Below are 21865 nucleotides of genomic sequence, written 5' to 3'. Positions count from 1 at the left end.
ATTAGCTTATAAAGTGCTTTTGATTCTGTTCGGATTGCTTCCTAATTTAGAATGATAGTTTAGCCTAGTCTAGCCTCAGTTTATTTTATCTGTGTAGCAGTATAAGAACTCCTCCCCGCAAGCATGGTATCAAACAATGATTATAAGGCATATACAACAAGCTTTCTGTTTATGGAGAAATTCTTGTATTTATTCTATGTGTTTATATTATGATTTCATCTGCAAAGCAGATAATGTTATTTGTATGTAGGGGTAAATGAACCAATCCCATCTCAGCCCTTGGCTCAGCTCACGTGTAGGAGGATGTAGAACTCCTTCCCACGAATGCGCACTAGCTTGCCTGGGGTCTGGTGCGTTTTCAGTAGTCGTGATGAGTAATTCTCATTCATTACATTTTATTATCATTTTCTTTATTCTGCTTTCTCCTTTAAAAGGAGTTTTAATGAATGTATTTATATAGATGTATTTTTAATCTTACCTACTGCTTTTATTGAGCCTTTTTCATAATTTGGTAGCTAAAGCTGACTTATATTTGTGGAAAGTTGAGAGGTCCCCCTGGTGGAAACCATAGGAAACACACGCTTTGTATTTCCGTGAATGCTTCTGGGAACATTTTATGATGGTTTTCCTGTGGGGTGAGGGGATATGGGCTTGCTCTGCTTCAAAACCTGCTTTCAAAACCTGCTCATTTTGACACAGTGAGCAGCATTTAAGATTTGTGAGGACTATGGCTGCCAATGAGCCAGGTTATGACCAGAAAAGACTTTTACAGTTTAGCGTGGTACCTTGATCATTATCGATCATTGTTTTATTATTATCATTGTTGTTGATGATCATTGTTTTATGTGAAAATTAAAGTATTCTCAAGAGGCCTGTGATGGGGGTAGTACTTTCAGCAAGAGGTTACCTCTTCTGATCAGTAATGCTTCTGAAATAACATGGTATTCTGGCTTTCTACATCTCTACACATTACCAACTCCATTTAAGTTAGTTTTTTTTTCTTGATTCCTTTTGTCTTTCTTTAGTTCTCATTATGCAAAGTTAAATCTTCTAATAGAAATTTGGTAGATGAGAAAAGTATTCTAACAAAAAGTGGGACTATGGCTTTATCAAGTATTCAGTTTACTTTGGTGCTATGTGCCGTTCTCAATTTCACAATGATCTAACAAGGTAGGGGCCATGAAACCTACTTTATGAGCAAACTAAAGCTTAGAAGTTTAATAACTGGGTCACCCAGCTAGAATATGATCAGACTGGGAGTGGAAGTAGAGTCTGTCCTCCTGTGCTGTTCCACTTTTTTGATGGTCTAGCTAAGTCCAGAGCCCTTTAGTTCTAGCTGTGGATAAACAATTGAACACTCTAAGGAGGCAGTTAAAAGTAGCACATTTCATAGACAATATATCTTCTTTTCACTAAGTGTGTGTATATATAGTTTGTAATGGAACTAAGATCTAGTTCCAGACCTGTTTGATACAGAAATCAACCCTGTCTCAAAAAAACAAAACAAAGCAGAATTCCTTCCCATTGAGTCAAGTCAGTGGTTAAATCCAGTATTGCTTTTTTTTTTTTTTTTGGAGACATGTATGTATGATGTATGTAGCCAAGCTGCTGGTCTCCAACTCAAAATATCAAGAATATTCTCTAAATTAAAGGCACATAGCTATTTTTCCCTTGCAATGACCTTTTTATGAACTGTCCACATTATGTTCCTAGGTTGTATTATTTTAATATACTGAACGTATGCCTGTGCTCTTACACGTGCTACCCCTTCCAGATATACTTGACTTTCAGAATAGCTGCTGAAAATGTATGTCTTAAAATCAGTGTCAGAGGCATCAAATGGTAAGTTTCAAAACTGAAAAGCAGTTGTAATTTTGTGCAGTATTGACCTATGATCCAGAGGTGGTTAGCTTGTGATCCATAGGTAGGCCATCTCCAAAAGAAAACAAAAGTACTTCTCACATAAACCAAAAGAAAACAAAAGTACTTCTCACATAAAAGACTCAGCTTATTATGTGAGTGAGAATGAAAGATACCCTTTCTATAAAGCAAATTCAAGTAGATGGCCTGTACGCTACCTTTATTCTCTTAAAAATCCTAGCAAAAGTTTTGTGGAAGTCATGGTACCCAGCAAGTTAGCTGTGCACTGTACAGTTTAGATTGCTAAAGCAAGTTTACCAGTGAACTAGAAAGACAAGTGTGACCCAGTGAAAACAGTTCCCAGTGCCATTGAGGAATCCGTTGGTATAATAATTCAATAAACACTTCTAAAGATATTTCAGGAGAGACTGCTACAACTTAAGGTGCAGCCTTTACACTTGAGAAAGTGGATGAAGTGATGCTTTGTAAATGACCCTGTTAGCACAGGGACTCTCGCTGTATGCTGCTCTGCTGTGCTTGGAGTTCCTAGCATAGTAGGTAGTATCTGTGGACCTTTGTGAATCTGTGCTGCATTAAGAAACACAGAGTGTGTTTAAGAAGTTGGATAGGGTTTGGGGTGGACTGTCACAGAATGAATGGTTTGCCCAGTATGCATGAGGCCCAACGTTTTGATCGCAGTACCAAACAAACAAAATTAAATAAATTTTTTTGATATCTCTGTATATTCATTAATATTCTGCAATTGCAGAATAATATATATGATACAATGTGTAATTTTTACTTTGATTATTGATTTAAGTGTACACCCAGGCTATGAGATGGCTCAGTACATAAAATAAATGCTATGCAAACATGGGAACCTGAGTTTGGATCTCTAGAACCCACATTAAAAGCAGGGCACAGTGACTCCTACCAGTGCTAGGAGGTGGTGGGAGGAGGGGCAAGTGAAGACAGTCACATGGGAAACTCGTTGATCAGTGCTTCTAACAGCCAGTGAATTTCAGATTTACCAAGAGGCTGTTGAGGAATACCTGGTGTTAGCCTTTGTTCTGCAAATGCACACCCCAGTATATGCACCCACATACCCTACACACACGTGCACACCTACACACAATCCACACCATGCACACAACACCCACAATAATAACATGAATCCTATCTACCACACCTGCCAACTATTAATGCTTTTGGATTTTCTCTAATTATTTAGAACCTTAAATTGCTTTTATTTGTGGGAAATGTGTTTGTGTTTTTAAGTTTATATTCTTGGAATATTTTTTGAGGCAATATCTTTTATGTAGGTGTGGCTGGCTGACTGATATGGTAAATATGTTAGTATATACTGAAATATTTTATCACATTAGTAAGTAAAACTGAAAACACTTAAAATTGGAATAATAATGGACTCATTTGGAATAGTAATGAACTTATTACATGGTAAAATACTTGTAAAATGTAGTGTATGTGTGTGCATGCACACATGCCTACGAGCCATAGCAGGCGCAAGTGCGGAGGAGAGGGTGACTTGGAGTGGGTTTCGCCGTGTGTCAGCTGGCTGCCCTGGACACTCCAGCTAGCTCGCCCACCTCCTTGCCAAGGGTTCTGCTGTCGTGGCCTCTCCGTATTGCAGAAGTGTTTCTATCATAAATGTACACTGCTGCACCCAGCTTTTTACATGGCTTCTGGAAATCAAACTCCAGGTGTCAGTTGCACAGCTAAAGCTTTTATGTCTGGCTTATCAAGAGGAAACTAGATTCTTTTGTGTTCAGTGTATTATGATAGTGTTATGGCTGCAGTATGTCAAGAAAATACAGCTTCACATAAATATAATGTTAAGCAAGAATTTTAAACAACCTTTTTAGATAATTGTTGATATTCTTCTTTGACACCACATCAAACCTCTAAGTAAGAAGAGGTGGTGGTAGTGGTGGTGTTGGTGGTGGAGGAGGAAGAGGAGGAGGAAAAGAGTTTGTGCATGTAGAGGCCAAAGAATGTTAAGTATCTTCCTTCCTCCCTTTCCACCTATTTGGAGACAGTGTCTCTCGCTGAACATGGGGTTTGATGTTCTAGCTACTCTAGCTGCGTGCCCCCAGCATCTGCCTCCAGTCCCCACCTCCACCACCCTCCCCGTGCTGTGCTTGCCCTCTATGTATGCAGTACCTTGCCTTTACACGGGTGCTGGGGATCTGAACCCTGCTCTTCATGCCTGTCTTTCAGACTCCCTATCATTTGAACCATTACCCTAACCCAAATAGTAATTTCAAAACAAAACAGTAGCTACCACCGTCAGTGAAGATTTGTATTTTTCTCTCATAAAAGTTCTTGGGTCTGTCTTGGAACTTTGAGCTGGTCTTTTACCTGTGTATGACTAACTTCTTCAAAAACTGGGTTGAGAAATACTGGATTACTGAGTTACTGCCATCTCTCCGGTACTGTTTGTTATGCTGTGTATACCACTTAGAGCCTGTAAGTACCGTGAACAGCACGTGTGAGATTTTTCTACTGTATACACTTTCACCTGAAAGTCTGAATTTATCATTAGTTATAGTCTAGGTTGCTGAGCTTTCTGGGCTGAATGGGTTCACACGTTGAAAACTTAAACCATCCAAGTCTCAGTAATTTGCCATTTGTTTATTTGAAAATACTGTTCCATGTATAAAAAGTAAAATTAAATATTTTCACAATGATACTTAAAAACAAATTTAACAAATAGCTAAATCTATAAATATAATACAACCAGAAAGAAAGTTTAGCTGAATATTAATAGTGGTTACATTGGAACCATGAGAAGATGGTGGCTTTTCTTTCTTTTCTCTTTTGGTACTAAGTTCTGTGTTCTTATTATTCTGTTTGTGTGATTAAAATAAAAGCAGCATGTATTTATATGACAGTTTACATAGGACTATTGAGAATGGTTCTCTATTTTTTTTGTTAGGATTTAGATCCTGAGTATGAAGATGTATTTAATACTTCATTGCTGTGGATTTTAAAAAATGGGAAAGATGTTGGAATAAGGTACAGGATTTGATTTACACTTTGATGATTTTGTATTCTATGAAGTGGTTTTTACAATTTTAATCTCTACTTTCATTATTTTTAAATAGGTGTATTGGTTATGGGCCTGAGGAAGAGCTGGCAAATATAACTGACGTGCAGTTTTTACAGTCCACCAGACCCCAGATGCCTTTCTGGTGTCGTTTTCGACGTGCTTTCATTACTGTAACCCATAGGTTATTGTTATTATGCTTAGGTAAGTTGTTAGGATTAGAAAGCTGTTATACTGCTTGCATCTCGCTAAATGTCAGAGCCAAGGGCTTACTCCTACGTCTGTAGATGCCATAAACCACATTGTGTAACTGTGACCAAGTACCTTACAGAAACGACTTACACAAGAAGGGTGGAGAGTGTCAGCCCACGTGGAAGGAGGGTGGAGAGTGTTAGCCCACGTGGAAGGAGGGTGGAGAGTGTCAGCCCACGTGGAAGGAGGGTGGAGAGTGTCAGCCCACGTGGAAGTAGGAAGAGTGTCAGCCCACATGGAAGGAGGGTGGAGAGTGTCAGCCCACGAGGAAGGAGGGTAGGGAGTGTCAGCCCACGTGGAAGGAGGGTAGGGAGTGTCAGCCCATGTGGAAGGAGGGTGGAGAGTGTCAGCCCACGTGGAAGGAGGGTGGAGAGTGTCAGCCCACGTGGAAGTAGGAAGAGTGTCAGCCCACGTGGAAGGAGGAAGAGTGTCAGCCCACGTGGAAGGAGGGTGGAGAGTGTCAGCCCACGTGGAAGTAGGAAGAGTGTCAGCCCACATGGAAGGAGGGTGGAGAGTGTCAGCCCACGAGGAAGGAGGGTAGGGAGTGTCAGCCCACGTGGAAGGAGGGTAGGGAGTGTCAGCCCATGTGGAAGGAGGGTGGAGAGTGTCAGCCCACGTGGAAGGAGGGTGGAGAGTGTCAGCCCACGTGGAAGGAGGGTGGAGAGTGTCAGCCCACGTGGAAGGAGGGTGGAGAGTGTCAGCCCACGTGGAAGGAGGGTGGAGAGTGTCAGCCCACGTGGAAGGAGGGTGGAGAGTGTCAGCCCATGTGGAAGGAGGGTGGAGAGTGTCAGCCCACGTGGAATGCAGATTGGTGGAATAGATAGCATGGTGGCCAGGAAGCAGAGAGGAGAGAGAAGCGGCTGCAGACAAGTATCCCCAACCACTTATCCCCCATGACTTACTTCTTCCATCTAGAGTCCATCTCTCCTAAAGTCCCCAAATTAGTACTGTCAACTGGTGACCTGGCCTTTATGAGGAACCATTTTCATGTTTCAAAGATAACAGTAAAGCTGAGGGTTATTTATGGCAATTGTGGGCCTGTGGGCCTGGAAAGTAGTCGTATAAGAAGAGAGATGAAACTTTGTCATGTCAGGTTCTAGAAGGAACAAGTATAATAGTATGTGTATGGAAACCTACTTTTAGAGAATAGAATTGGAAAATAGGAGTTGAGCTTATTTTAAATAATGTAAGCTCTTAAATTTTTGGCTTAAATTTTTGTCATTTATGAGAATTTTTTATATTTAGGTTCTTTGATATTTTTATAATTGGACAGAAGAAACTATTCCTCTTTTCTGTTTTCTTTGTTAGCCCTTTAAACATAATTCAGTTTACTTTACTAGTCTGTTTAGTAAAGCTCATTTTTCTAGTAGTTTAATGTTGAAAGAAGAGCCTGAACAGTTTTTTTTTTTAATAGTAGGTATTTAAACACCTTTAATATGATGGAAGAACTCTCCACAGAGAGAGTTCTAGTTATCTAGGTGAAATTTTGGGAAAGTACTTAATAGTAAGTGTTTCTGTGTAGTTTTATTATATGGGTAATTCAAACCTTTGCACTCCATTATTCCATTAGGGTAGTGAGATGGTCAGTGCTATACTAGCGACAGTGTACCTGTTACTGACCACAGTCTTAATGCCGGCCCTGTGAATGTTTCAGGTGTGGTGATGGTCTGTATTGTTCTACGTTATATGAAATACCGCTGGACTAAGGAGGAAGAGGAGACAAGGCAGATGTACGACATGGTGGTAAAGATTATAGGTACAGAATTATAAAATCCTAAACTAGTTGTAGAACAGTTATCACATGATAAAGCTACAACATAGTTGTCAGAGTCGATTTACTTGTAAAGCTTTTGATTTATTTTCAGATGTTTTACGAAGTCATAATGAAGCTTGCCAGGAAAATAAAGATTTACAGCCTTATATGCCGATTCCACATGTTCGAGACTCCTTAATACAGCCTCAAGACAGGTGAGTAAATCAGTACTCAGTTGAGATAAGTCAGAATGTTGGTACCTGTGGGAGACTTGGATCTTATTGAGAATTGTGACTCCTCTAAACTGCTTGACTGTATGTCCCCCTGTCCTTTCAGCACTTACTCTCCTCCTGATTTGCACAGTGTAATATGATAGCTGGTTTATTCTCATTCCTGCATCTTTTGTTCTTGTTTGTCAGTCTTTCTCTTTATCCCCTTATGTTCATTGTACTAAGAAACAGAGCCAGACAAAAGCTAGCTAGGTTTTTAGTAATATTTTAAGTATTTATGTTGTTATTATTGGAGCTTTTAAAAATGAAAGCTAGAATCTAACTTTTTGAAAATTAAAAAAAAATTATCCATATTCTAAAAGATGTGGATCACATCTTCATCCCCAGTGGATACTGAGTCGACAACCAAGAGGACGCCATGCTCACGGCTCACCTCTGCAGGTGGAAACTCAGTAACTTAAGGCAAGGCACAGGCATCTAAGTCATCCTTTAGGTAAACTGTCCCAAGTATATTAGCTGGGGGGTGGGGAGACAGACAGATGACAGACGGACTAGCTAGTTAGCAATAGCTGTTACTTTAGTCATTGACATTTCTAAAAGATGGCAAGCCAAGAGTATAGTAAATTTGTCCTTTTGTTTGTGTGATAGGAAAAAGATGAAGAAAGTCTGGGACAGAGCTGTTGACTTCCTCGCTGCTAATGAATCCAGAGTGCGCACAGAGACACGAAGGATAGGAGGTGCAGATTTTCTAGTCTGGCGGTGGATCCAGCCTTCTGCATCCTGTGATAAGATATTAGTGATACCTTCTAAAGTATGGCAAGGTCAAGGTATGTATTTCTAAGCAAAACCAAAGATTTTCTCCTAATTTTTCAAAATGGACTTTATGTAGTTAACCGAAATACTGTAACCAAAGACATGTAAATGTGTTTACAGCTCCACCATTGGGGTGTAAAGGTTAGAGCACAGCTGCTTTGTCTGTAGTAGGGCAGATGTTCCTTTATCTTTCCCGTTTTGTTCACCGGAGCAGCTTAGTATTATAGCTCTAACTGCATTCTTGTTGCTGAACACATGAAATCATTGTTACATGATTACAATCATTGTTAATATGTGTTCAGTATACAGTGTGTGTGTGTGTGCGTGCGTGCGTGCGTGCAGAATGACTAACATTCTGTTTTCCAGTTTTTGCTTGCCTTCTTCTTGTTTCTCACTAAGATACCTTTACTGAGTGTCTCCCTTCCAAGGATCTTGTGTAGCTCTCTTTGTTGGTTTTCTTAATAGTGTGTGTAGTTTCAGAGAGAGATGGTAAAATATATGAGGAGTTCTGAAGGTTGTGTGCTTATCCTCTACTATACAGGAGAAGCATGTATGTCAAACAATATATATGGGGATTATAATAGTAAATCCTCTTTCCTACTAAGTATAGTATTCCTAGAAAAGGTAAGTGAAGTGTCTTAGAATTGCATTTTTAAAGTACAATCATATTCCCACCTCTTCCCCCCCCCCATCAATTTTACTTTAAAAAGCTTTAGTAGACTTTAGTCATGGAGTTGGGTGGGTGGAGAAGATCTGGGAGGACTTGAGAGAGGGAAAACCATAATCAGAATATACCATACGAGAATTTTTTTTCAGTTAAAAAAGTGTTCTATTGTTCCAAATGCTAAGAACAAATGATTTCCTTGAAAAGTTGCACACGGGAGGACCCTATGGAACTAGAAACAGTTTTAACTCATTTCACACTACTCTGCCTGTCTCTGGCACCTGAGCCCTTCAAGCCTTCTCGTGGCTTTGGCAATAGCTCCTTTTCCTGGTTTCTCGTCCACACTGAGCTTTTCTTCCAGTCAAATGTTGTGTCTCATGCCCCTCCTCTTCCTTCTTCCTGCTTACTTCTTATTTTCCTTTTTTCTGGGCTTTTCTGTATTGCAGTTTCTCAGAGCTGCTTTCTTGTTCACTTTTTTATTCACCTTTTCTCATGTGGTGGCTTCATTGCATTTCCGTATAATAACTCGCATGTTTGTAGTTTACATTCATGGTGCTAAGTTTCAGACGTCTGAAAACTCACCTTGACGTGAGTTGAGCTCACGGTCTTGTCCCAGTGTCCTTCTCTGGTACCCAGTCTAGTTAGTGGTGCCACTCCTGTTGGCTCCCCATGTCCCTGGAAGTCCTCCTCAGGCTTCCTTTGTCTTTGGTGCTGTCCTTGCGTAGGTCATGCTGTGAGCGCTCCTGTCCACTTCACTGTGCCACCGTTGGCCTCACTTTTCCACATCACTGCCTCTTGGACAACAGAAAACTTTCTGGCTGTCTTAAAATCACTTTGCCTATTTGATTTTCCACACAATTACTTCAGTTTTTTTAATATTTAAAGGTAGATCTTGTCATATGAGTCCTCTTAAAACACATGTGTGATTTAAAATTACTCCTATACATTGTTGGGATACTTGAGATAGTCTGACTTCTCCTTTCCCAGACTTGTCTTTCTGTTCTATTCCAGCCACACTGGGTTTCATTGACAGTCTTGTCACAGGGCCAGTGCATACCTCACCTCTACCTGAAATGTGCTCTCACTTCTCTCCCCCGCTGCTTTAACTTACTCTTCAGTCCTCAGTCAGCCTCACTTCTGCAGGGAAATCTTAGCTCCCATTGAGGAGGATGTTATTTTTACAACTTCCTGGTTTCCTTAGGACTTAATGACAGCTTGAACCCCCTGGAAGACACTATCAGTGTCTGTTTCTTCCACCAAACTATTGGCTCTGGATATTGATGACTATCTTAATCCACCTTAATTAACTGGCTCATTAAAAGTACACAATAAATATTTTTTAATAAACTAAAAGATTGTCTTTTAACAAAATCGAACAATTTCAAGTAACACAATTTTTGTTTTGTAGCATTTCATTTAGATAGAAGAAATTCACCACCAAATAGTTTGACACCATGTTTAAAGATTCGAAATATGTTTGACCCAGTTATGTAAGTATTATGAAAAGGCATACATATAATTTTTATTTGGAGTATTTGGGTGTAAAATGCATGGTACATCTATAATGCTGTGTCTAAATAATTTTTTTTATTATTTCTAACTATAAATGTTATGCTTTTTTCCTTTTGTCAAGTCTCAAGCAAAGGGACCCACTGCATGCTTTGCTGATTAGAATATCAGCTCCAGTCAGCATTTGATTGCGTTAGGCAGATTTAAAGTGAAACTACTTTTCCTTTTGCCCTCCATGTATGACTCGCCCACAGTGAGGCAGATGAGAGAACGTACTGGAACAGGTGCTTTGGAAAGAGAGACTTGAAGTGTGTATTAAATAAATGGAGACTTGAAAGTGTTACTGACAATGAGAAAACAGTATTCACCTTCTGCATCTCTAATGCTGGTGCTGGCACTAGTCTGGAAAAGGAAGTGAAGCATCTTACAAGTATATAGGTAGACAAATGACTGAACTCTGTTACCCTGTGGTGTGAGAGACAGTGAATACAGGTAGGAATAGCACAGTTGATTTTGTTTCTCTTAATTCCAGGGAAATAGGAGATCAGTGGCATCTGGCAATTCAAGAAGCAATTTTAGAAAAATGCAGCGACAATGATGGCATTGTTCATATTGCAGTAGACAAAAACTCACGTGAGGTAAATCACGTCTCATGTGGAACACAGGGGTTTATATCTGTTGCTGTTAAACTAAGACTTCTTTTCTCTCTCTGTTTTCTTTTTGTTACAGGGTTGTGTATATGTTAAATGTCTGTCTCCAGAATATGCTGGAAAGGCTTTTAAAGCCTTGCATGGCTCTTGGTTTGATGGTAAGAAATTTGAATATTACAAAGATTTGGGAAGGAAAATTAGTTGCATCTTAGATTATACCTGATTTTAAATAGAATAATTTTAGGTTAAAATTTTTTGAATGATTTTAGGTACTTTTGCTTCATGTTCATTCTGTACTACAGTTAATTTTCTACAAATACTAAGCATAATTGTAAAGATCTAAAATATGATTTTTATCTTGCAACAGGGAAGTTGGTTACAGTAAAATACTTACGACTAGACAGATACCACCATCGCTTTCCCCAGGCTCTTACTTGCAACACTCCCTTGAAGCCATCAAATAAACATATGAACTCTATGTCTCACCTGCGCCTTCGGACTGGCCTAGCCAATTCTCAAGGAAGTTCCTGAAAAGACCCCTTCACTCCTAGGACTGTTATTTAAATAGGAAACGTCCCGTTTGGCTTCCCGTCTTCCTTTTAAAATGCTTTTTGTATGTAATATTTTTATTGCGAAGACAGCTGTTTGAAAGTTGCAGAAATCTTGAGGTTCCAGAGGGATTTAGCAGCAATGCTGAGCAGGTGGCATCATTGTTGTCTCCAGTGTTTGGAGCTCAGTTAAGCAGGTGCATTTGAGGCTGTACACAAGGAACACTGACTTTATAGTAAGCGTTTCAGAGATGGTGGTTATATTTTTGCACCAAAAAGTGTTTAGATAACCACACAAAAGCATGGCGAAGCCGCTTTTTATATTTCCATAATTTCTTGTGGACTAATGTGAATTTTTGTATACAGTCAGCTGCATAGTTCCTTGCAGGCTACTGTGGTAAAACTATTCATTTCCCATTAACCTTAGGTTTCTCTTGCTTGTAAAAGGTTCATTTGCTGCAGCTGGAAAATGGGGAAATTTATTTGGTTTTAATAGTTACATACATTTGTAAGTGGATGTACGTGTACTCAAATTGGCTTTTGTATATATGTATAAATGCTAATGGTAGTGGAAGTCTTGTTTTGTGAGAATGTCTGTTTTAGCAGTAAAATAAGCTTTCTATTTTATTCATAATCTAATTTGTGTATATATATGTTCATAGCTGTGTGTTTATATACATATGTAACATGTGCAGTAACATATTTATATATGCACACAGATATATACATATGGCTGTACTGTCATAGATGATCAAACGGCCAAATACCTGAAAGTATTAGATACATGTTTAAAATACTTTTTATAGATTTTTATATAAAAAAAATGCCTGAGTATGATTTTGTGTGAAAGTTCTGGCACCAGTTGTAATGAGTTCAAATTTATGCGAGCAATAAAGAAGCAATTGGCAGATACTGGAAAAACATTTTGTGAAAAGCTGTGTTTATTATAAATACTGGGGCTCTAACAGTGCTATTGGGATTATGTCATTTTCCCAGTCTGTTTATAGCTCCTGTTCTATGTTCAGTGTAGAGCAGGCACGTTGTTGCAGCAAAATGTATAACACAAATTATCCTTGGAATGTTGGGCCATGAAAGCCTGCAGTGTAGAAAATGCACAAATGGCCCTTGGTTTGTGCATCAGTGTTTGTTTCAGTAAAGCTACTTTATTATTGTTTTATGATTTCAGGTCAAATAGTTACTGATCAAGGTTTATTTGTAACCTAAAAATTGGCTAAAAGATTAAAAGATAACCTGGATATATCATTGTTGGTCCAAGTGAATTCGTGAAACAGCTGGAATGACCAATCTTAGTCTCTGTTTCAAATTCGGTTTTCCTTTTGTTGTATATATGTTGGTTTGCAGCATGACCTTGCACAGATAATGCACGTTTTCTGGCTAAGTGACCATGATGCGCACTATTCTGTAACAGAACCTTCGTGCCTTACCTGTGTGCTTTGTGGGCACCATGTTTATGAGGAAGAAATGATTTGCTATCAGAAGATAATACATTTTAGATTCTCAATCTATGTCTCAGATGCTAATGTGTTAAAATATAAATATATAATATATAAAATAACCAATCTTTCTGTATTTTATGTGCATCATAGTGATTTATTTGAGCTTAGTGACCCATCTTGTAACCTGTTGCAAGAGTGAATGTAAAAATAGTTGTGGCATTTTAGCAGGTCACTGTTGGATGCAGATGCATCTTTTTCTTGCTTCTAAGATATATTTCATGTGAACATTGTACATTTATTATTGTAATATATACTATTATGCAGCTTATTTTACCTGAAACTCTTAAGCTGACCAAGAGTCCTCCCTATAAGACAGATGGGAATGTGTATAATAATTAGGTATTTGAAAAGTTCTGGTTTGATGTAATCTGTTTTTTTTTTTGTTTGTTTGTTCTGTTTAAAAAAGAAGGAAAACATTCTAATTAAAAATTTATTAGGTTTTTTAAAAATGTGTCTTTGTTTTAAAGAAACTTGTAAAGTGTCTTGTGTCTTTCTTTCTACCAGTGAAAATAGTTATCTTTATATTAAATCTCTGTATCTAAAAATGGATGTGTGTTTATAAAGATGAGGACCATAAAGTTAATTTTTTGGTGCTGGCTTTAGTATTTTGAGGTGGAAGTCTCACTCTGTAACCTAGACTGGCCTCAGCCTTGGGCAGTGCTCCTGCTGTAGCCTTCCAAGTGCTGAGATAGCACAAAGGTGAGCCCCCATGCCCAGCTGTCTGATTGTGACTACCCGTTTTCAGCATTTTAATCAGTCTGTTAGTGTATATTAACTATGCATAATAATGGGCTTCATTATGATATTTTTAGGCATGTACATAATGTATATTCACCCCTCCCCCATTATCCTTTCTTGCCCTCTTCCTATTCTTGCCAAACTCGCCTCCTAACTTTTTTCTTTATGCAAATGTCCTCATTTAACCTTCAAGTGTGTGGATTAGGTGGTGACGAGAATGTAAAGAACTGCAGCACTAGACTCTAGGCAGCTCGTTCTCTCAACAAAGACAACAGTTTTATACGTTCTGACCAATCACAATCAGTTTTTAACTGCTATACCATTAGTTTAGATTTTTCTTCGGTGCTTTAGTCTAGAAGAAAGAAGATTTGACTCATTAGTCACGTGATGGTCTTATAGCTTGCTAATATAGTGACACTGGTTGTCTCTGTTAGGAATACAGAGATAAAAAAACACAGGCTAATATATCTGGTCACATCTGGAGGAAGAACATAGTAAGTTAAAAGATAATGTCATGTGTTATAATGTGGAAAGAAAATAGGCAGGAATCTGAGATACAGAGAAACTTGGATACATCTTAGTAGGTCAGATACAGAACAGGGGAGTTATGGGCCAAGGCACTGGGTCTAGCATTTGTTAGAGTCATGATGGTAAAGGTCTTTCTCTTGAGCTCTCAGGAGAGCTTCTGCTCTTGTAATAAGGTCGTAAGAGTCAGTGTGTGGAGCCATGTCATAAAGCTTGTATTCATCATGTTCACTGGTGTGTATATTCCTGAATGTTATCAGAGCCTCCCTCATGTTGGGCTTTTGGGGTTTACCTTATATTGCTTTTATAGTTTGTATAACAAGTTGTTTTTAAGTGAGCAGTATTTAGATGCGCTGTGTGCCAAACATCTTTAATAAGATTGTTTTCACAGACCATCCCCTGCTTTTCCTATTATGAACTCATTGGCCATCTACATGGCTTCTTTGCCCTTTCCTCCTAGGCCTATCTCAGCAAACCACTTTTTCCAGATCTCTTCTCAGAGGATGCCGACCCAGGCAGAGCGTGGGCGGCCATCCTCAGGCAGTTGGGAGCTGAGAATAATTGGGAACTGAGACTTGTGTTTTAAAGAAACTGAATATTCTGGGTGCTCATCTATTGGTCTTGAATCCCTGTTAAGGAAACCCTGCAGACAGCCTGATAGACGCATTGTTGATTCTTAGATTTAAAAACCAATAGAACCTGTGTGTTTAGATTTGCTTTTTCTTCTTAGTCGTCAGAGAACTGCATACATTTCTGGATTTGGAAAGATGGGAATTTAAGCATAGAGAACACTGTAACAAAGACAAAACTAAAGAACCTCCAACCCCTAACTCACGCCACCACCATCACACGCACGCACACAAGCACGCACGCACATGCACACTACAGCAGTTGTTTGGGAGTCACTAAGTTTGAGGTAATCGTTAGAAATAGACAAGATAGTGAGTGACTCTTACAAACTTAGAATATTGGCTTATTGTAGAATTCAGATTAGCAATTAATGATTTGTTGGGATAAAAGATTTGAAGAATGAGATGAAATGGGAAAGACTGAATGATTAGCTGGACATTAAGGGAGTAACTGAGACATGATTTTTCTAGGGTAGAAAAATGTAAATTCCCAACATTTGGATCATATGGAAATACTAGATAGGAATGATGATAAAGTGGGTTCACTTATTTTTTTATTTTCCTATGTTACACGTTTAGCAATCTTCCTAACCATTTTTTTTTCACAAGCTGAAAGGATTCTCAGTCAATACTGGAAAGACAACAGAGACCCATCATACATGTAATAGCCCTGTTTTTAGTAGAGAGAGTCTCAGTGATAGTCCCTTTGGTCTCCAGCCAGTAACGTCTTCCGACAGAAAGCCAGAGTATTCTGCTCTCTATTTTCATGTCATAGGCCTGTTGAAATACTGTTAAGTAAATTCAAATTAAATTTAATTTTCAATTCTTCGTGTATACCAGCCAAGCTTAAGTACTCAGTAGCCGCGTGTTAACAGTGGCTAATGTTGGCATTTGGCATCTTGTCCAAAGTACATCTTTCTATGTAATTCAGTACCGCCCAGGCTACTTGTCCTTCTGCATACAGGGCTTCTTGGATTCATTTTTTTTTTTTTTTTTTTTTACTAACTTTAATCTTGTCCTTCAACACTTCCTTTTCTCCGGGGACATTGGTTTTGTCTGTGTCCCTGAGTATTCCTATCAGTAAGACCTTTGTCCTTGCTGAAGCACTGTTGCTGTGAGCCTTCATCTTTACATGACCTCCTTGTTCAGGTTTCTAATCTCTCCTAAGTTACGGTCTCTTTTCTTGCAGTTGATTATTGTCTGGGAGTGTATTGTTTATATGTAGTACTTATTTCCTTCCCCAGAATATAAATCCCACAAAAAAGTCAGAATTTGTATTGGTTACTAGATTTTTAGGGATCAAAATGATGCTTGACCTAAACTAAGTCTTCAGTGAGTGTATATTGAATCCACCCACAAATGATATTTTATAAACATTATTCTGGGTCTAAATACATTTGTGTTTTGATTCTAGGGAGTTTGGTATAACTTAAGACCTGACTTCTCTGAACTGCTTAGCAGAGTTTCACATTTCTCTAGGAGAGGTTCATGTGAGTGCACATGGTGGGGGATCCGTACATGTTGGGGGTGCACATATGTTGTGTGCTTTTGGAAGGCAGCAGTCAGTTTCCAGTATCATTCCTCAGGAGCTGATCACCCTGGTTTTGTTGTTGGCATGTGTGTGGGTGTCACGTGCCATGACTCAGGAATGGAGGTCAGAGGACAACTTTCAGTCTCCTACAGTCATGTAGGTTCTCAGGCATGCAGGAAGTGCCTTGTTTTACCTGTTACAGTTCCGCTCTCTTTTGTTTGGAGACAGAGCCTCACTGTAGAGCTCACTGAGTAGGCTAGGAAGGCTGATCTGCCTGCCTGGGCCTCTCCAGCCCTGGGATGAGAAGCCTGCAGCACAAGAGCGGGCTGTTCTGTGGGGTCCTGGGGACTGAACTCACATTCTCATGATAGCGTGGCCAGTGCTTTGCCGACTGAGCCTTTGAATCCCATCCCCCCAGCCCTACAAGGTGTGGTATGTTGTGTTTTCATCTGCACTCACTTTAGAATTCATGCTTTCTTTTTCTTGTTTCTTGTTTCTTCTGTCTCTTTGGATGTTTGGGAATGTGTTGCTGCCTTTCTGAGTACCTGGAGAATTTCAGGGTAACATTTTGCTTTCTGCTTCTAATTTTGCTAATATATTTTAGGATTTGAATCTAAAAATTTGAATTATTTTAGGACTCAGAACAATCCGGTAGAACTATGTGCACTTGAAAGGAAGACTGCTTCCTGCTGTGAGTGTGGTTAGTGGAAATGATGAGGCTAGTTGTGTTCTTTCAGATCCTCTGTGGCTGCACTAATTTTCCAGGTCCTTGTTAATGATTAGTGAGAAGGCTGTTGAAATCTCTGATGGGAAACAAGTTTCTTCTTGCTGCTCTGTTTTCCTTTCAGGTTTTGTAAGCTGTATTATCTAGTATGTCAACCCTTGTATTCTTTTGCTGTGTTGATTCTGTATCATTATGGCTATGGTCTTCACTCCTGGAAATAATCTTTGCTCTGAATTTACTCGGACCATCCTAGTATCATTATAGTATCATCCTAGTATCAGACCTTCTTTTGATTTGTGATAGAATTATCTGTTTTCTCTTTTCACCTTTTTATTGTATTTCTTCATACTTACTCGATGTGCTTGGGTACATCTGCCACAAAGCGGGTGTATATGGAGGGCAGGGGACAGTTTTCAGAAGTCTCTTTTCTTTCCACCATGTAGGTCCCTAGGGGTCAGAGGGATCAACAGCCTCAGCAGCAAGTGCCTTTATCTGTTGAGCTGTTAATTTTATTTTGTGTCTTTGTGTTTAAAGAATGCTTATGTAGGAGTATTTGGGTGGCAATTGTTGTTAAAGTCTAGTCTGACTGACTTTTAATTGGATTAGATGCATATTTAATTTAATTTGGTTAGGTTTATTATCTTGCTTTTCTTTATAAGACTTGTCTCTGTTCTTAGTTCTCTCTTCATATATATGTACATACATGCACACACATATATTCATACACGCGTATACACATATGGATATGAAACAAACTATAGTCGGTTGGTTTTTAAGATACTTACTGTATTTTAGCTCCTTCCTGGCCTTTTTGGTTTTGCTTGTATCATTAGGGTTTATAATACACATCACAAATTATCACAGTCTACTGTTCAGTCAAAATTTACTACTTCATATAAATGATCAGAACTGTAGAGTGTTGCGCTTGCCCTCTCCCTTCCCTACCTTCACATTACTCTGTTATTGTGTTTGTGATAATGTCATTGCACATGCCGTCAGGTGCTCTTCTTTCTCCTGTGCTTAAAATCCATTTTAGAATATCTTTATTAAATTCCAACTCTGATTAAAATTCCAAAAATAATTTAAACTAAAAAATGAGGTGAATTACAGGATACAAAATTGTTATTCAAAGATCGATGGTAGTTTTTGTATTGGTAGTGTTTTTATGTTATTAAAGCTGTTTGAAAAAATAAAAGAAAGCAATTTAATCCACAGTAACTAACAAAAATAAAATACTTAGGTATATATTACCACAGTGTAGCACAAATAATAAAAGCCCAGAGACAGATATAGGAGTTAGACCTGGAGATCAGAAAAAGCAAAGCAGCCAAACCACTAGAGAGCTCTTAACCTCTATGAAGTCTTCAGACTGAAAGAGGGCAAATTCTTGTCTTATCCTGCCTTATATTCCTTTCTAGTGCTGGTAATAAAGGTGTTCACCACTACCGCCAGCCTCTATGGCTAACTAGTATTACTTCTGGGATTAAAGGTGTGTGCCACCACTGCCTGACCTGTATGACTGATTGGTGTGGTTTTTTTTGTTTGTTTGTTTTTGCATTCTGGTCATCAGGCAAGTTTTATTTTTTAAAACACAAATATTACTACACCAAAAAACTGAAATATATGTAACCTGAAAATTACAAAATAGTGGTGAAAGAAATTCAAGAGTAATTTGCACACTAGGTGAAAATATCCCCCATCATGGAAGAATAAATATTGTTAAAATACTCATACTACCCATAATGATTTATAGAATCAATACATATTATTGTTCCTTTTTTTTAAAATAGTATACCTCAAGATAACCTTGAACTTTACTCCCCTTTACTTTACAGTTATTGGGGTTATAGGCACGTGTGTCAATCTGTGCCCAGTTCAGTTTTTGTCTGTTTGACTTGACCAGCTAAGACAATCTGAAGAAAACAACCCAGGAAGCCTCACACAGCCTGGTGTCAGATAGTCTGCCAAACCACAGGGATCACAGCAGCTTGTACGACGTAGAGGTAGACCAGTAGGCCAAGAAGAACGTGAGGCGGGGAAAGGAGTGTTTCCCGTAAATGGCACTGGAAAGACGACATGTAGAAAGATTAGATTGTGACATCACACCGTATGCACAATTAACTCAAAATGGATTAAACACCTAAGCCATGTAGCCTAAAACAAGCTGCTAGAAGGGGAAAATGGAGTGAAAGCTTCATGGACTTGGTCTGGGCAATTCCAACTCACAGAAAGCAAAGGTGAAAGACACATCCAGGATCAAATGAAACTAAAAAGCTGCTGTACAAGCAAAATTGGAATAAAAGAAACCTATATACTCAGAAAAGATTATTTGTAATCTTTGTTTTGTTTTTTGCACCATAGGGTGAACTCAAGTATACTGCATCAGAAAATGTACTATATAACCCATACTAGCCACAAACTCACAGTCCTCTGCTTCAGCCTCTTGAATGCTCCCATTTAAAGAGGTGTAACACTTAAGTCCAGCTCAAATAAAAAAATCTTGTATAAGGACTTAATATCCAAAAATATAAGAAATTCACACAGCAGCAAGCAAACACATATTGTGATTAAGAAATGGAGTAAAGAACGTTGATACTTCTTAATCAGCCAACCAGGATGTAAGAAGAGCCATTAGGGAAATGCAAATTAAATTCAGCAAAGTCTGCTGAGCCCATTGAAAGTCACAATTGTCAAGGATGTGGAGAAATGGTAATCCTGCCCGCTGTGGACAATACAAGGAGAACTGCTGTATAATCTGCAGGTATGTCATTACCATTGCCATAACAAAATACCTAAGGCAGTTAACGTAGATTTCCTTTGGTTCATGACTCCAGAGGTTCAAGTCCAAGACTGAGTGATCTCATAACTGTGAACCTTTGGTAAGAGTGTACATGGTGGTGGGGCTCACTACAGAACAAGTTATTGGCCTTGTGAGCCAGAAAGCAGAATTACAGAGACTAGAGAAGGCCAGTGTCCCAGCATCACCTGCAAGAGCATGACCCCAGTGAAAGGCTCTCCCAGGAAGCTCTGCCTCCCGGTACTTTTGTCTCATCAATTAATTATGTTAGCAGTGAGTGTGATTTTATTTCTCTCATGGTGTTTCTAATTTGAGTTTGTCGTTTTGGAGTTAGGTTCTAGTTTGTTAGTTGCTTTTATCATGAATCTTTTTGGATGTTAACAATTTTTTATCTATTAAAATGATGTGATATTTGTCTTTTAATCTATTGAAAATAGGAATTTACTTTTTTATATTTTTAAAAAATTTTATTGATTTTTATTAAGCTCTACATTTTTCTCTGCTCCACTCCCTGCCTCCCCCCTCCTTTTCAGCCCTCCCCCAAGGTCCCCATGCTCCCAATTTACTCAGGAGATCTTGTCTATTTCTACCTCCCATGTAGATTAGATCCATTTATATCTCTCATAGGGTCCTCATTGTTGTTTAGGTTCTCTGGAATTGTGATTTGTAGGCTGGGTTTCTTTGCTTTATGTTTAAAAACCACCTATGAGTGAGTACATGTGATAATTGTCTTTCTGGGTCTGGGTTACCTCACTCAAAATGATGTAGTCTAGCTCCATCCATTTTCCTGAAAAAAATTCAAGCTGTCATTATTTTCTGCTGTGTAGTACTTCATTGTGTAAATGTGCCACATTTTTCTTATCCATTCTTCGGTTGAGGGGCATTTAGGTTGCTTCCAGGTTCTGGTTATGACAAACAATGCTGCTGTGAACATAGTTGAGCACATGTCCTTGTAGCATGATTGAGCATCCTTTGGCTTTATACCCAAAAGTGGTATTACTGGGTTTTGAGGAAGGTTGTTTCCTAATCTTCTGAGAAATCACCACACTGACATCCAAAGGGGCAGTACCAGCTTGCACTCCCACCAGCAATGCAGGAGTGTTCCCTTTACCCCACAACCTCTCCAGCATAAGTTGTCATCAGTGTTTTTGATCTTGGCTATTCTTACAGGTGTAAGATGGAATCTCAGAGTTGTTTTGATTTGCATTTCTCTGATGACTAAGGATGTTGAGCATTTCCTTAAGTGTCTTTCAGCCATTTTAGATTCCTCTGTTGAGAGTTCTCTGTTTAGGTCTGTACTCCATTTTTTTTATTAAATATTTGTTCTTTTCATGACCCATTTCTTGAGTTTTTTGTATATTTTGGAGATGAGACCTCTGCCTGATGTGGGGTTGATGAAGATCTTTTCCCATTCTGTAGGCTGTTGTTTTGTCTTGTTGACCATGTCCTTTGCTTTACAGAAGCTTTTCAGTTTCAGGAGGTTCCATTTATTAATTGTTTCTCTCAGTGTCTGTGCTGCTGGGGTTCTATTTAGGAAGTGATCTCCTGTGCCAAAGCATTCATTCAAGTGTACTTCCCACTTTCTCTTCTATGAGGTTCAGTGTAGCTGACATTAAGTTGAGGTCTTTGATCCATTTGTACTTGAATATTGTACATGGTGATAGATATGGGTCTATTTTCATTCTTCTACATGTTGATATCTAGTTATGCCAGCACCATTTGTTAAATATGCTTTTTTTTTCATTTGATATTTTTTGCTTCTTTGTCAAAAATCAGGTGTTCGAAGGTGTGTGGATTAATATCCAGGTCTTCAATTCAGTTCCCTTGGTCCTCCTATCTGTTTTTATGCCAATACCAGGCTGTTTTCAGTACCATAGCTCTGTAGTAGAGTTTGAAGTCAGGGACTGTGATGACTCCAGAAGTTCTTTTATTGTACAGGATTGTTTTGGTAATCCTGAGTTTTTTGCTTTTCCATATGAAGTTGAGTATCTTTTTTTTTTTTTTTTTTTTGAGGTCTGTGAAGTATTTTGCCTGGATTTTGATGGGCATTGCCGTTGA

General features: G+C 38.7%; 1 protein-coding gene across 1 annotated transcript in view; it reads left to right on the top strand.

The window, feature by feature from the left end:
• Positions 1-13314, top strand: part of Lemd3 (LEM domain containing 3) — a 46986-nt gene extending 33672 nt beyond the window's left edge. The window contains exons 5-13 of the mRNA XM_041670585.1: positions 4817-4896; positions 4986-5131; positions 6834-6935; positions 7045-7147; positions 7811-7989; positions 10048-10129; positions 10681-10786; positions 10878-10956; positions 11166-13314. Of these exons, the coding sequence (XP_041526519.1) occupies positions 4817-4896; positions 4986-5131; positions 6834-6935; positions 7045-7147; positions 7811-7989; positions 10048-10129; positions 10681-10786; positions 10878-10956; positions 11166-11329 (1041 nt within the window). The 3' untranslated portion in view covers positions 11330-13314. The remainder of the gene's footprint in view (positions 1-4816; positions 4897-4985; positions 5132-6833; positions 6936-7044; positions 7148-7810; positions 7990-10047; positions 10130-10680; positions 10787-10877; positions 10957-11165) is intronic.
• The last annotated feature ends 8551 nt before the right edge of the window (positions 13315-21865 follow it).

Source organism: Microtus oregoni, unplaced genomic scaffold (genome assembly GCF_018167655.1).
Source record: "Microtus oregoni isolate MIOR12 unplaced genomic scaffold, Mior012 000001F_ref0000356, whole genome shotgun sequence".
Lineage (NCBI taxonomy): Eukaryota > Metazoa > Chordata > Mammalia > Rodentia > Cricetidae > Microtus > Microtus oregoni.
Note: the sequence above shows the minus strand (reverse complement) of the source record. Positions and strands in the feature narration are given on the sequence as shown.